The sequence below is a fragment of the Enoplosus armatus genome, chromosome 12 (assembly GCF_043641665.1).
Source record: "Enoplosus armatus isolate fEnoArm2 chromosome 12, fEnoArm2.hap1, whole genome shotgun sequence".
NCBI classification, from domain to species: Eukaryota; Metazoa; Chordata; class Actinopteri; order Centrarchiformes; family Enoplosidae; genus Enoplosus; species Enoplosus armatus.
Genome location: NC_092191.1, coordinates 12,238,629 through 12,253,917, shown reverse-complemented (window position 1 = coordinate 12,253,917; position 15,289 = coordinate 12,238,629). Strand labels below are relative to the sequence as shown.

Sequence of the window (15,289 nt, the reverse complement as noted above, 5' to 3'; positions counted from 1 at the left end):
ATGCTTTGTGATTGTTACTCACTAGAGCCCAGTGCACAAAACTGTTGGAAAGTTATGAGTGGAGCCACAGAGTAGAGCTTAAAGGGTATTTCCGGTAAATCTGGGCCCTATTATTACAAATGTTGGGGTCTAAATGGCTAATAGTTACCAAAAGTTTTGGAATTGATCCAGTAGATTGCCTCAGCCGCGAACGGGCTGCAATGGCTGCCACATAATCCTTGTGGACAACTTCACCAGTCAAAAGTAAGTCCACCAAAAGTGTTTGTGTTTGCCAGTGACAGGCTTAGATTGTTATTCTGTGTCTGACAACATTATGGAAAGACATAGACCTTTTTGTTAAAGAGTAAGAAGGACTCACGTTTCCACCATCGTCTTCCTGCAACAACTCACATATTGCGAGATTTCAGAGGGAGACTTCTGCTTCAGGTTAAACAAGCATCTTACTCATATAGACAGTGACAGCTGAGAGAGGGTATAACATGCATCAAAGAGCTGGAATTGAACCCAATGGACCCAGTACTTTCAATAATTAAATATTACTTTGTAATGTGATCTATTGACATTTTGGTTTTGAAACTATTAAGGTGTCCCTGGTCTTTACATTATCAATAAAACCATAATTAAAGTAACCTTTTTATTTCTAGCTACATGTTCAATATTTCTAAATGATTCCGAAAAATTAAATTAAAAAATATTTAACAGTTTATTGGTAAGTAAAATGCAGAAACTCAAGCCAGAGCCTCAGGCCATTGTTTTTCAAGACTGGAGCCAAAAACATCCATGAGAAGATGTTCTGACAGAGAGCATCAACATATTTTGGTCTGACCTGTCGTGATGAATCTGTCATTCTGAAGGAAAACTATTTCTAAATTGAGATGAGATTCATGCATGCTCATACACCTCAAACACACACTGCAAGGTTCACTGACATTTTATTCCATGCTGTATTTTAATCATATTCATATTTGCGTATGTTTGGGTGTGTGTGTGTGTGTTTGTGTAGTCTCAGATGAAGATGAAGTCTGCGGGCGTCGTGGATGGAGGCTTGTTCACAGAGAGCTATTGTAACATCTGCAATGCCCAGCTCATCTCCGAGTCCCAGCGCACCGCTCACTATGAGGTGAGTCCGTCTCTGCTCATACAGGAATGTTCGTACAAAACAGAAAAACAAAAGAAAATGTTGCGATGCTGCGATTGCTGCTTTGACAGCCAGATTCCTGCACTGTGCACTTAGCATCAGCCTTATTTGTACCAATTTGTGCTTGTGCCGTTCAAAACAGTGCTCATCCATTATACATAGACTTAATGCAGTATGGTAATGGTAGTCACTAGTACACAAACAAACACACACACACTTTTTGTTTTAATGTAGTCTACCTCTCAGCAGGCTCCCTAAGAGTAATTTAATGAATGGCCATTAAATAATCAGCCCTGTGCATTATTCAACTAGGATGTATGTGTGTTTGTATGTGTGTGCATGGGCACACGCATGTGCACTCACGTGCATGTGCTGCATTGAGGTCGTCCTTGATTACAAAACACAATTGGGATTAACAAACAGACTAATGAGGACAAGGCCCTTATCTGGAGTGAATTAAGCAAGGACAACAACAGTGTGTATGTGTCTGCACGCATATGTACCAACCATGTTCACTTGAAAGTAATCTATTTCTGTCTCTCAACCCAAGTCTGACAACACACAGCCTTGGGTTGTGCAGACAAATGGGCAAGCTGAGTCACTGCATGTCCTCAGTGTCAGTAGATCCAGAGGTCAGTAGATCAAGGAGACGAGATAAGAAATAATTTGAAGGCAGTGAGTTTTTGCGTGTTAGATTCAATAAGGATAAAGGGCAAGGAAAGGTAACTTGTATAGCACATTTCATGCACAGGGTAACTGAAAGTGTTTTAATATAAGACACAGAGACAACAACAACAACAACAGGCTACAGTAAGGAGTATTATTATGGGGGATGAATTATTGAGGAGTCCAGGGAGGACGATTTAATATACTTTCTGTTTACACATATATGCTTCTCTGTTGGCCAGATCACAAATCTGATTGCTATCCATTTCTACTCCAGCCTAGAAGGTGGAAGTAATGCACTTGAACTGGTAACTGCCAGAAACACCAGAAGAATAACTTGTGCACTTCAATATGTCGGCTAGCTATCTAACAACTATACATAAACTAACACATACACGTGGATGACTCGCATAAATGGACTACCAGCAAGACAAAAGTTTTAGCGTCTTCGAGGACCATTAATTAATCTGATACACAGATTATTCTGGATCTGAAACACAGATTATTCATTAGTCCAACTGCTCAGGGATCAGATAAATGCCACAGCAAAACTTTCCATTTGCACCCCTTCCCCATAAAGAGTCTCCACTGTCTGATATCATCACAAAGTGGGGAGGTTGCTTGGTGTTAAGGATGTGAATCTGATTATGTGTGAGTGAGATACATTCTGCATACAGTATATACCCAAACACACAAGGATGACGTGGCACACATTTTTTATATTTGTCCTCTGCCCCGTCTGTCTCCTCCAACTTGATTTGACACTCGGAAAAACAGAGAAAGAAGAGAGAGAGAGAGACATGCATAGTCCATTAGAGGAGGGTGAGCACTGAGGGTCAGTGCAGGGTAACCATGGTGACACAAGGTCCCGCTTTTAGCCCATATCCCAGAGCCATCAACTGCATGACCATTTATACACCTATAAACACAAGCATACACTCAAAACACACACAAACACACACACACACAAGAGCTGACAAAATGCATTAAAGTAGTCTGACAAGTGAGGAGGCATGTGAGGTAGAGGGAGGGGGGGCTTTCTTGTCCCGGGGGCAGAGGATCCAATCTAAGCACTGGAGCAGCAAGTACAGTGTCTGTTGTCAGAGTCTCCCATTCGCTGTCTTTGTGTGCTGTTCGGAAATGATATAGACGTAAACTTAAAAGTACATTTTTATCTACAAAACGTAATTCCACAAATCATATAGATCATGCTGCATTCACATGGATTCAGGCATGCGGTAGACAGCAGACAGACAACACCTTCTGGATGGCACAACAAATGGTCTCATCCCAATTTATTCTCCTCCACCTCTCCATCAATCCAAAGTTTTACATTTTTCTCCCATGGCGCTTTTCATAATCACAATCTTGACTTGTATCCCTGCCCTCTGTTGTACAATAATATGTATTTGACTGCATATGTGGCAGTAAAGATACAGTGTTGACACAGTCAACAATGGAAAATTGCACCAGCAGTGGAATTTATAGATAATAATAGACGTTATAGGAAGGAGTGAAGGTTCAGAGCATGATAATAAAATGCTACGTATGGAGCAAGATAGGTGTGTCAAGCTTGTACAAACACACGGAGCTGTCTCAACACATACACATGCACTAATCTTTACCCTGCAGTATGTGCAGGGATTTTCATTGTTCTACATTAAAGTGACAGTTAGCAGCTTCAAGGACAGCTCACTGGCTTTTCATATAAACACTACTGTATATTTCTGCTTATTATAGCTTAAAGTCATTATAGCGTAAAGCCCTGTGACAGAAGCAGACAAAAACACACAGTCAGGTGGAGAGAAAACACAACAAAAACAAATGAGTAAGCAGCACATAAACCTACCAGTACAAATATGTACTTGAACCATCTTTTCACCAAAATAGTTGAATATCATGCAGACTCATTTCAATCTGCTATCTGCTTTTTTGCTAATATCTTAATATCTACCTAATACATTTTTATTAATCATTAATTCCACAAAAGTACTTTTTATTTTTACTATATTTGAGCCATCTAAATTATTCCCTCATTTCCATCAGCACTTTATGGTGCCAGTGTGTACAGGTGAAGTAAAGAGTCCTTAACCACTCACCACTTCCCCTACTCAACATCTTATTGAGGGCTCCCAGAAAGTTGAGGCTGGCTGAGGGGCCAAAATGTCTGCTAGGATCATCAGCTGAGACAAAAGCTCGGAGGGAGTTGATCATGGTGGAGTGACAGTCATTGATTTTCTTTTCCACTTGGCTCACTTGATAAAATAAAGCTCAGTTCACTGTCTGACACTCTTACTCTCTCTTTCTGTCTCTCTCTCAGAGTAAGAAACATGCCAACAAGGTACGTCTGTTCTACATGCTTCATCCTGAAGATGGAGGACCACCTTCCAAGAGACTGCGGCCAGATAACCCAGTATGCTCTCACTGTGTGTGTGTTGCAGCATGTTTTCATTTATGTAGATGGCAAAGACCATAACTCAGTCTAATCCTTCACTCGGCCCGTCCACTCTCAGGCTCGGCCATAGCAGCCAAGTGCTCATGGGAGTATTTGTTTGATCTGTTGTGTGCAGTTGTTGTGCTTTCAGTCTCCCAAGAGGTTTTTCTGTGGTGTTTCTGGTAAGATTGAGTGGCGGCAGATGCCACCAAGCGGCCCTATATCTGACTATTGCAGGCCGTGGCTAGGGAGGTCAGTGCATTACCGATGTTTTTGTGTATGTTGTGGGTGGGCCATTGTGTCTGTATATTTCTGGGGCCGTGCTCTGCAATTGTAGCAAACGCTGAGGTTGCATTTGCATCCACAGTAAATTATTGGCCTTCGAACATGAAGCACAACTGCCATTTTGCTGTTGATTACATTTTGACTTTGTGTTTGTGGGTCTTGTGTGTGTTTGCGTGTTTCTGTCTATGAAAATAAATGTGAACGTAATAGACTATTGTGAGGAGGGAGGGAGCTTTACTATTGTACATTGTGTGCCCCATTTATCCGGCAAGCCTATAAGTCCTACATGGCATAATACACACATACGCACATGGAGTACATACAGTACACACTTTGAGGACACAGCTGGTGGAAATATAAAGCTTATCAAACTAACTGGCAAATCTAGCTGTGCCAGAGAGAGAGAGAGAGCAGAGAAGTAGGGGAAGAGGTGGAGTGTCTCCAAAAAATGGTGCAGTGGCACAGCCAAGACCCTGGGCCGTAGTGCAGGGCCAATTAGCTCGGTACAGTGATGACCCTCTGTCCTCCACTGACTAACAGAACTAAAATGTTTGCAAACGTCCACAGTGTAAGTGATTTCAGGATGCACTTGACGAATGAGCAATACAAAGTTTAAAACTCTGACAAATAAGGTGTTTGGGGCTGCAAGCAAACATAAAAAGAAACAGATTCAAGTTATTTCAGTTTCCATCAAATCCATAAATCCAGCAAGGCTAAGGCATAAAGACAGATCTGGATTAACAATAAGGAGCCAGAACAATCAAGTCACATCTTTGCGGACCAGTAACAAGCACACAGCAGTACGGGGTGACTGCTTTAGACCACGCGTGTTGATAGATCGATGTTGTTTGTTGGTATGTGATACTGGTTTTGGATGGGTATGTCCCCTCACAGTTCACAGCCGCATGTAGTGTGCCTCAAGGCTCCATCCTCACATCATTTCCTTTATCCATGTTTATCCAAAGTCTCTTTGCATAACTCTATTATATAAGCCTAAATTTTGAGAACCATTCTCGAAGTCATTATCCTTTTTTTACCCACAGCAAGAATGAGATCAGTCTTGAATTGTGAGACATCAAGGGCCAGGTTATACAGACATTCAATTAAGTAAATGCAACATTTTTGAAGCGTCAAACTGAACTAAAATTCGCAATTGCCACAACAAAACTAGACCAAATTGAAATGTCAGATAAAACAAACAAACTGGGTGTCATTGCATACAGTAAGACTCTTCAAAATGCTATTATGTTTAACACAAGCTGTACAATAAGATGTAAAAAGGTGATACATGTGCACTACACTGCAGACACTCATGAAATAGGCATGTCGAGGGCTCATGGGTTTACAAACACACTCACACATACTGTAGAGATATACACACCTGCGTCTCCATCTGTCTCCCTAAGTGAATAAGATGTGACTCAGCCCCTCCTGGCTTTCACCTCATATGGGACACTGAATACACACAAACAGACCATGTGCACACACACATACACACACTCACCTCATCTGCCGTACTGTAACGTGCTGTGAGCGCCACAGCCAGCACTTTGCTCATAACCTTTCACACAGATATGTGACATTGATTATCTGACAATGCTGGAAAACTGATGCAAGATGAACAGTTCTCCAGAGATGAATTTCTCACCGTTCAATTTGGGACAAACTTTGCTTCTTTTATCTCTTTCATCGTTTTTTTTTCTCCCAGGGGAAGTTTTGCACATCTTTCTCTGCACTTCATCTTAGTGTTTCTGCCCCTTTGTTCTCGTACTGATTGACATGGTGCAGTCCAATGGGACAATAGCAGAAAAGGATTTTCGCCGAGTGAATGAAATGCCAGCGTCTACCCAGTGTAAAATGCCATGCCTTGAGGTTTGTGTGTTTGTGTGTAGGTGAAAGTGTTTGTCACGGAAACAAACAGAGAAAGTAGGTCGTAAAGGTGCTCCCAGATGAAAGGGGAGGGGACTTTATCCTTTTTTCTCCGCTATTTTCCACCCTGCTCTTTCTCTCCGTTTGAGCAGTTTTCTACTTGCACAAAGGGCAAGAGATAACAAAATGCTTTTTTTTCCCCCTCGCCTTTTATTCTCCTCTAATGCTATATTTGCACCGTCGCTCCTTTCAATTTACACTTTCAGCGCTTCTTCAAACTCCAAATGAGAGCGTCTGTTTCCCTGTGCTGCTCCATGTGTATATTTAGCAATGTTTCCCACAGCGCCTCAACACACAGCAGTAGGAGAAGTAAGGAGGAGCAGAGAGAAAGCAAAACAGAAGGAGAGGAAGATTAACACAGCTAATTAGGAGTCTATTGTTAGGTGCATGAGCAGGATGAAGCCACCCAAACACAAAATATTCTGCGATACAGACGTCACTGTCAGGCAGACGATAAACAGGCATACGTGCAGCATGTGTGCACAAAAAACAGAAACATGCGTGACAATTAGGTCGCATGCAAATCAGTCTCAAGAGATGTGTGAGGTGTGATAGGTAGAGACAGCGAGGGACAAAATACAGAGAGGAATATTGAAATGAGTGACAGTAGAAATCTAGAAATCAAAAAATGAAAGACACACAAAGGTTGATGACTTTCAGCGGAGACAGATGACGGAGGAAAGCAGTGACTCAGAGATGCTGTTTATTGTTTGAAGTGGTTCAGTAGAGTGGCAGCTGTAATGAGCTGACAATTATTCATATGTCAGTCACCCACACACATTTGAGATTGTTTAAAACTTTCCCCACACTGTCACTAAATCCCTGGTGTAACATCTGTCATTGAGCGACAGGATTTGCGTTGCCTTCTTCTTTCAAGTAGATGCATCTCTGTCGACTGCGTCTTTTACTTTCCAGTGTGTTTTGACAGGTAAGACCACTGCAGGCTGCCACAGAGAATCGTCCCAGCCAGAGTCAAAAACACACATGGTTGATTTTCCTCATCCTAGTACGACAAGATTTGGGTAGAACATGATATCAACAGCACTGTCCATAGAGAGAGAAGAAGTAGACAAAATAGGCGAGTGGGGGGTGAGGGGTGGAGGGAAAGAACAGTAGGATGAATAGTGAAGGAGACGAGAGGAGGAGCAGAAGAGAGGAGGTGGAACAGAACGAGGAGAGATGGTAATGAGGGAGCGGGGGAAATGTAGTCAAGAGGGATGGATGGAGTGAGGGAGAAAAAAAACTTTGTTCCTGAGGAGAGCAGAGGAAGTGAGACTTGTTCTTATGGGCACTGTGTCTCCCATGATATGAATATGTTAAAGTTTTTATTTTACATACAAACACACACACAAATATGCACACACTTCCCTTCTCTTCCTTTGGCAACTTGAGACAACTTCATGCACTAATAAAGCACTATTAAATGAACCAACTGAGAAGGAGGAGGAAACTGAGTTGCTGGAGGAGGATGGGGGGGGGGGTATGGGACAGTTCAGAGAAAGCCTTTAACATGATCACAGCAGGGACAGACACTGGGGAGGAGAAGAGGCGAGGCAATAGAGGGGAGGAGGAGAAGGGGTGGCGAGGGCCTGCCAATACAGATAAATATTTCATCCCACAACACACAGAGCCACTGAGACTGGTTCCCAGAGGGGGAGAGAGGGTGCAGGGAGGGGAAGAGAGCAAAAGGCTGAGAGTGAAGGCAAGGCAAAAAGACAAAAAGCAAGAGAAGAAGTGGGTGATAGAGAGAGAATAAAAGAGAAGAGAAGAAGAAAAGAGAAAGAGAGATGGGACAGTTGAGAGACAAAGCTAAGCCTGGAAGGTAAAGGTGTCCTTAACGCTCACATCCACTGTCTGTGATGCTAACCAGGGCTGACACATACACACATGCATCCACAGAGACACACAGCACACTCAGATATGGTGTCGCAGACACTTTTCTATTATTGTCCTCTCTCTCGTCAAGTCGGAGGTTTCTCTCCTCCAACTCGACTTGACACCTGGACTAGAGAGAGCGCTGGTGTGAAAAGACGGAAAGAAAGAAAGAGAGGGAGAGGTAGAGGAGATGTGCAAACAAATAGAAAGGGAGTTCATCAGAGGCAGAGACAGAGAACAAAAGTCTGGATGAACAGACGGTGAGAAGGTGGAGGTTCAGTGTGAGCAGCAAGTAGAAGAAAGAAACTGGGGAAAGGGTTGTGAAAGTGTAGAATTTAAAAGGTTGCACTGAAAGTGTGAAGTATTGCAACTCGAAGAAGACACTAAAACATATTGGATTTTTGTTGAATTCATATATTTAAGTATGTGGGCTGACAAACACTACACCCCTATGTGATTGTTTAAAGTAAGATCTCATTCCAAAATGCTGCGCTGCTATAAAAGCCTCTGGCAAGGCTGTCCACAACATTTTAGAACCTGGCTGCAGGGATTTGCTCCCATTCAGCCACAGGACCATGACTGAGGTCAGGGACCGATGTTGGATGATAAGACCTGCCTCACAGTCTGTCCTTATTCATCCCAAAGGTTCTGGACGGGGTTGAGGTCAGGTCTTTGTGCAGTCCAGTCAAGTTCTTTCTCACCAAACTCAGAAAAGCATGTCTTTCTAAGCCTTGCTCTGAGAATGGGGGCACTGTCATGTTGAAACAGGAGAGGGCCTTCCCCAAACTGTGCAGCACACAACAATATATCATTGTATGCTGTAGCATTTTGAGGTTTAGTACTTATTGTGTCCCTGTTTCTGTATGCAGATCTTTGGTCTCTGATATTCCAATATCTCTATAGTTGAACACAGTTTGAGTTTCTTTATTGTTATTTCTCAAATTTTAAACACGTTGTGCCTGTTAAGGGCAAGGTTTATAGGCAAGTGCCGTGGCTCCATCAATCATTACTGGCAATTTGGGATGATTTCTAAAAATGACTGGATTTTCCTGTTTTTCCTTTAGTTAGTTTTTTCAATACTGATGGGCAGAAACAAACTGGAAGAGCTAGAGATAAATATTGCTTGAATTCTGTGTGTGATTGTGTGTGTGTATGCATATGTTTGCGATCTTATGTATTTGCATGTGTGAGTGTGTGTGTTTGTACATTTGTGTCAATCAGGCGGTTGGTCTTTTTGTTTGTGTTCCCACTCTCCCGTGGGGAGCAACTCCCCCTCATCATTAGTAATGAACCAGCAGCGGTGAAAGGGCCAAGCCACAGTCTCAGCCCAGAGAGACAGATGAATATTTGATCAGCCCTCTCTTTGCTTTTGTGTGTGTGTGTGTGTGTGTGTGTGTGTGTGTGTGTGTGTGTGTGCGTGTGTAAGTGTGTGTGTAACAAAGCTCAGGGAGGTCAGTGCAAAGTGTACATCTTTCCATTTCTCATCTCCCTCTGCCTCTCCTTTTCTCACTTTCACCTCTCCCTGCTTCTCTTTCACGTCATTCCTTTCTTCACCTCCACCACTCTATTTTCCCTCTCACCTCCCTAACCCTCTCCTCCCCTGTGTTCCATTTTACCCTCTTCCTCTCCCATCCACCACTCTCTCTCTCTCCCTCCCCTCCTCCTGCAGGACTGTGCAGAGACAGAGGTGGACAGGAACAAGTGCTGTACCTTGTGTAACATGTTCTTCACCTCCGCCATTGTGGCCCAGTCCCACTACCAGGGCAAAACCCACGCCAAGAGAGTCCGCCTGGTGTTGGGGGAGCCGCCCAGCCTACCGACAGCCATGACAAGCCCCACAAACACAGGTATCTCACACCTTCTACCTGTCCTGCTATTTGGGTTTGATTTTAGCAATAAGATCAAACTCACACGTCCAAACTTGCACTCCTTTACAGTACTTGAACTGCAATGCTTTCATCGCGATCACAGCAGGTATAAAGCAGCTACAGAAGTCAAGGGAGTGACAGTTGAGTTTTGGGAAACAAAGAGAATAGAGTATTCAACTGATTCTCTGAGTTGGTCTTCGTCTGTGTCTTCAGGTCAGACTTGAAAGTGAAAGCTCGACAAATCAAATCCATCAATCTTCGGACTATAAACTGGTTCTTTGGTGATCAACCCTTTCAGCCCCAGCTGATCAATACCTCTATTGGATTCCAATCTTGATGTTTGCACACAGAGCCTGTCCTCACTCAAGACCAAGGTAATTAACTTGGTCGTAAAACACACCCTCACCTCTGCTCGCAAACCCCCACGTCATCCAGACATCCATACGAACTGAGGACTATTTTTGGTTCAAAGCATATATTTTTATCTGAACTGGATTTGGAAAGCTTTAGTCATGCTTCAGTCAAAACGTCTAGCCTGGATATCAGAGGGGGAAAAAAATGTCTGGAAATGCCAACATGCCAGAGGCCCAAGAAGTAAAAATTTGGAGGTGAAATGCACAGACAGCCTTTAATTAATTATGACTAATGAAAAATCTCCTTAACAAATCAAGACATCCGCAAATTGATTTTTGTTCATGCTCATGATTGTTTAAGATGAGCATTTTTGTAAGTGTCAGTGCTGGTGAGGCGTCTCCAGGGAAGCTTTACATAATGTGATTCAAATTGGATTCAAAGTGAAAATTCAAAGAGCTATAAACACGCGATCGCTACAAAATGGAGTGTTATAATCACGCCCCTGAGTGACTTTTGCTAAACTTTGGCCTACTTTGGAAAAGTGTCACTTCTGTACAGCCAATGCTGTGGAGTTTCCGGGGTTTTGTGACAGTGGGACCTGGAGGAAAAGAAACAAGAGAACGAGAGCAAGGAGAGAGGGAGAGTGACCTGGGAGAGAAGAAGAAGATTTCAGGAGCGATTAAAGTCAAAAGTAGCCTTCATGATCACTCTGAGATGAGCGCTCCACAGAAGACGCACAGCCAAGCTGACAGGCTTGTGCGCGCTTGGGCACAGAAACGCACACGTGCAACACACAATCGTCAAAAACACACCCAAGCAGGATGACACGTTCACTTGAATCTACAGACACATGGACGCTAACATACATACAGAAACACAGTCAAACATATACGTGCACACAAACCACACAGTGAGGAGAGAGAAAGCAAGGGTCATATGTGCTGGAGAGGCCCTTGAGAGGTGGAGAGCAGAGACTGTACCTGTGTCCCCTCCCCTTTCGCACATCACATCTCCACACACTCAAAACCACCGCCGCCTCCTCCTCCTCCTGCACACACACACTATCACGCACACACCCTGTGCCCAACTCTGTGAAAAACACTTACTTCTGCTCCAGTGTGCAGAGATCACAGTCATGGGAAAAGGAAGGGTGGGAAAACAAGGGATGGAGAGGAAAAAATACATCCGAGGATCTCTCCCTGTTGCTGCTCAGCACGTGCTGTTCCACATAGCTGTCAGAGCTCAGGAGCTTCACTCATGCAAGGACACACACAAACACACACACACGAATGCTGCACCAGAGATTTAAGGATGGCCTCGACTTTGAGATTAATAACAGAAAAATGAAATGACAGTAAAAGAGTTACAGGGTTGCTTTTGTAAGTGAGATCATAGTGTGGCGAAGGCAAACACAAGAGAAGGGAATGTGAGTGGGTGTGGTTGGTGAGATGAGCTGAGACACAGCCATAGATACAGTAACTATGTGAACAGAGCCTGAAGACACATCAAGGTATGAGCAACCAATCAGCTTGCAGGGCTAGAGTCAAGTCAACACAGGCGCACACACAAATAACACACATAAACTAACACACTCATGGTCGCTGGTCAACAATTCCTGCATGCTCTTCATTTTTGTTATCAGTGACCTGATGGTTGTTGTGAAAGAAGTGATATGACTCATTTTGGCTTAAAAGCATGTGTGAGTGGGCTTTTGTTCGTGACAGAAAATATTAAAACGTGCGGTATTGTGGCTGTGTAGTCATAGTCGGTGTAACTCGAGAGCCATTGACACATTGTAGATGGAGAATCGGCACATTTGGACATGCCATCTGGCATTAGAAGCTTTCTCACACAATTTGGCTGTGGACCTAACACCCCCTCCCTGTGTTCAAATAAACAGTTTGAGCAGAGAGGATTTCTTTGGTACATGTCCTGTACCTTACACACACACACAAGCAGCCTATTCTGGAGCTTCATTCATGCGCGCACACACACACACACGCAAGCCTTCATACATGTTCTCAAGCATGGATTATTATTCAATCCACCACCCAAACACCCACAAGCACACACACAGACACACGTGCAGCCACAGACGGAGTCTTCGCTGCGTGAGCCACAACCGCGTCCTGTGGACATGTCAGTGCCTGTTGGCTATTAATGGGCAATCACCATGGTAACCAGTGTCATGTCACGAGTAGCAGGTCACCTGGAAGTCTGCCATTTCTCTCTTTTTTTTTCATTCCCTCACAGAGGAGAGGAGAGGAGAGGAGAGGGATGAAAGGGGAGGAAAGATGAGAGAAGAGGATGTAGGTAAAAAAGACAAAGCAGGAACATTCTGAAGTACAGTAGATGTGAGTAGAAAGCCAGTTTCTAGCACTTGCAGACTGGTCCCTGGAGTGCTGATGGCTTCCTCCCGACTCTCATCTATGTTCCACAGATGTGGCCGACTGCAATCTATTGCTCTTTGCTCTCTGTCTCGATCAGCACGATCTAAACCTACAGCTCTCAAAAGTGTGAGTGTGTGTGTAAGCATGTAGTTGAGATTTCCTCTGTATGTGAGAGTGAGTGTGTGCATCTATGCAAATATAAATGCATGACATTTTCATGTTAATGTAATTTAAAATATTTTCATTTCATATCATTTTTGCCTTAAAACATTTGCATTTGAATGAATGTTAATATGCTCCCTTACTCTCTTCCTTCTCTCCTTCCTTCTGCAATCCCTCCTCCCTCACTCCTCGTCTCTACCTCTTATCTGTTCACTTTTTCCCCCAGATTCCTCCCCTTCCACCCCGGTGCCCACAGACCCCGCGGCGTGTCCCCCTCCTCCCGCCGCCCTGCCCTGGCCCATGGCGGTAGTTGGTGGAAACGGCGGAAGAGAGGCTGGAAAGTACTGCTGTCTGTGCGGAGCCTGGTTCAACAACCCACTGATGGCCCAGCAGCACTACGAGGGCAAGAAGCACCGCAGGAACGCAGCCAGAGCACGCCTCCTGGAGCAGCTAGCGGGCAGTCTGGATGCCACGGAGAGCACAGGTCAGCCTCTTGGCCCCGAGCCAGACACAAGTGACAAGTGAAGGGCAAGAGGGGTGTTACGACTTTGTAAGAGGAAAGGCGATAAGGGGGAGATCACATTCAAGATCTGTGGCAGTGGGGGTGGACTTCTGAAATGTTCATATGCCTTTCAATGTGGTGTACATTTCACAGATATTATACTGAGGTAAGCCACACCAGCTACTCACAGATAAAATTAGCACCATCAGACAGTTACTGTAAAGACTGGCTTATTCATATTCACCATAGATGTGGACAAAAACTGACTAGCTTTCTCCTGTCTCCTTGAACTATAGGTTTCCATTAAATCAGTCTCCCTTTGATCAAACCCCTCTATTGTCCCACCATTTATATATACAGTAAACAACTGATGTCCCACACATTTAGTTGCAGAATATTAAATATTATTGTTCTGTAGGAGGGCAAACATAATATATAAACTGTCCTGATTTAAAGAGGTACTCCAGCACTTATATATGTCTGTCTGTGAAGTCAGCCTGTGAAAACAGTATAATGTCATTTGTGGCTCTGAAGGAGCTTTGTCAAGTAATTATCCAGATATCTCCACTTTGGCTTGAAGGCTACAGATTTTTATTAGAAAGCCTACGTTACAAACTGGGGTGTGTAGTTTGACAGACATGGGGGATTACCAGGTCGAGTGGCTCCAACAAAAAGATGCTATCGAGTTGCATTATTGTGGATTAAGTGTAAGAGGCAGCGTTTTGCGGGCTTTGCTTTTTTAATCAGTCCCCAACTTTATGGAAATAAATAAATGCTAACACTAAATCATTTGAGTACTGAAAGGTGTTTACTGGGTAAATAATCTTGTGTTTTGGACTCTAAGCCAATAAAAGTAAAGAGTTAGCTCATCCATCATCCCAAGCAAATATCCATCTCTCCCTAACTGACTGTGTATCTCAGTCCAAGTGAAATTTTGACACATCCTATTCATCATCTGTTTGCCACAGTCTAACCTTTCCCTGCCGGTCGTCAGGGGTCACAGTGTCCTCATGTTACAGCATAGCTTTCAGACTTGTTAGTGCTAGAATTGCAATGTGTAAAACTGTAAAAAAAAAAGAAAAAAAAAAAAGTAATGGGACCTCTGTTGGCATGCTGCATGTAGCCTAGTTAAGCGAAAATACACAACACAGTGCAGCAGCTCAGGAAGCTTAATAACACATTACACACTTATATTTCTGCTGAGGGTTAAAAAATGAGACCGAAAGGTCAATCAGGAACTTAAGTAAACGATTAAACTGAAATTATTTCTTACTGTACATTAGTAATTGGTAAAACTGAGATCAAATTACAGTTACTATTGCAAGTCCTGGGTATTAATTACTATACTTATGTGTTTCTCTTCCCCTTAATTCCTCCCCTCTCCCACACAAACACTTCTACGCACAAACGTAGCAGTAAGGGGACACCAATTCACATGCTCACACACACATTTCTGCCAGAAGGGTATTCTAATGAAATTATTAATAGTATTTGGCACAGAAAGTGCATTTCCCTTTCTGGTTCCTACGAGTGATATCGTCCAACATCATGCTACTGCAGCGCACAGCACAACATGCACACGTTGCGCCACGCAACACCGCTACAAGTTTGACGCACGCACAGCACACTGCCACACACACATGCAAATCCTCCGTGAGCCGAAGCCGTGCCGTTTGCTTTGTGCTC

At 43.5% G+C, this 15,289-nt stretch overlaps 1 protein-coding gene across 1 annotated transcript in view; it reads left to right on the top strand.

Annotated features, from left to right (window-relative positions):
• The first annotated feature begins 1,009 nt into the window (after window positions 1–1,009).
• The window catches only part of LOC139294479 (zinc finger matrin-type protein 4), a 33,397-nt gene continuing 19,117 nt past the window's right edge, over window positions 1,010–15,289 (top strand). Inside the window, exons 1-4 of the mRNA XM_070916387.1 lie at window positions 1,010–1,120; window positions 4,125–4,217; window positions 9,997–10,174; window positions 13,328–13,615. Of these exons, the coding sequence (XP_070772488.1) occupies window positions 1,010–1,120; window positions 4,125–4,217; window positions 9,997–10,174; window positions 13,328–13,615 (670 nt within the window). The remainder of the gene's footprint in view (window positions 1,121–4,124; window positions 4,218–9,996; window positions 10,175–13,327; window positions 13,616–15,289) is intronic.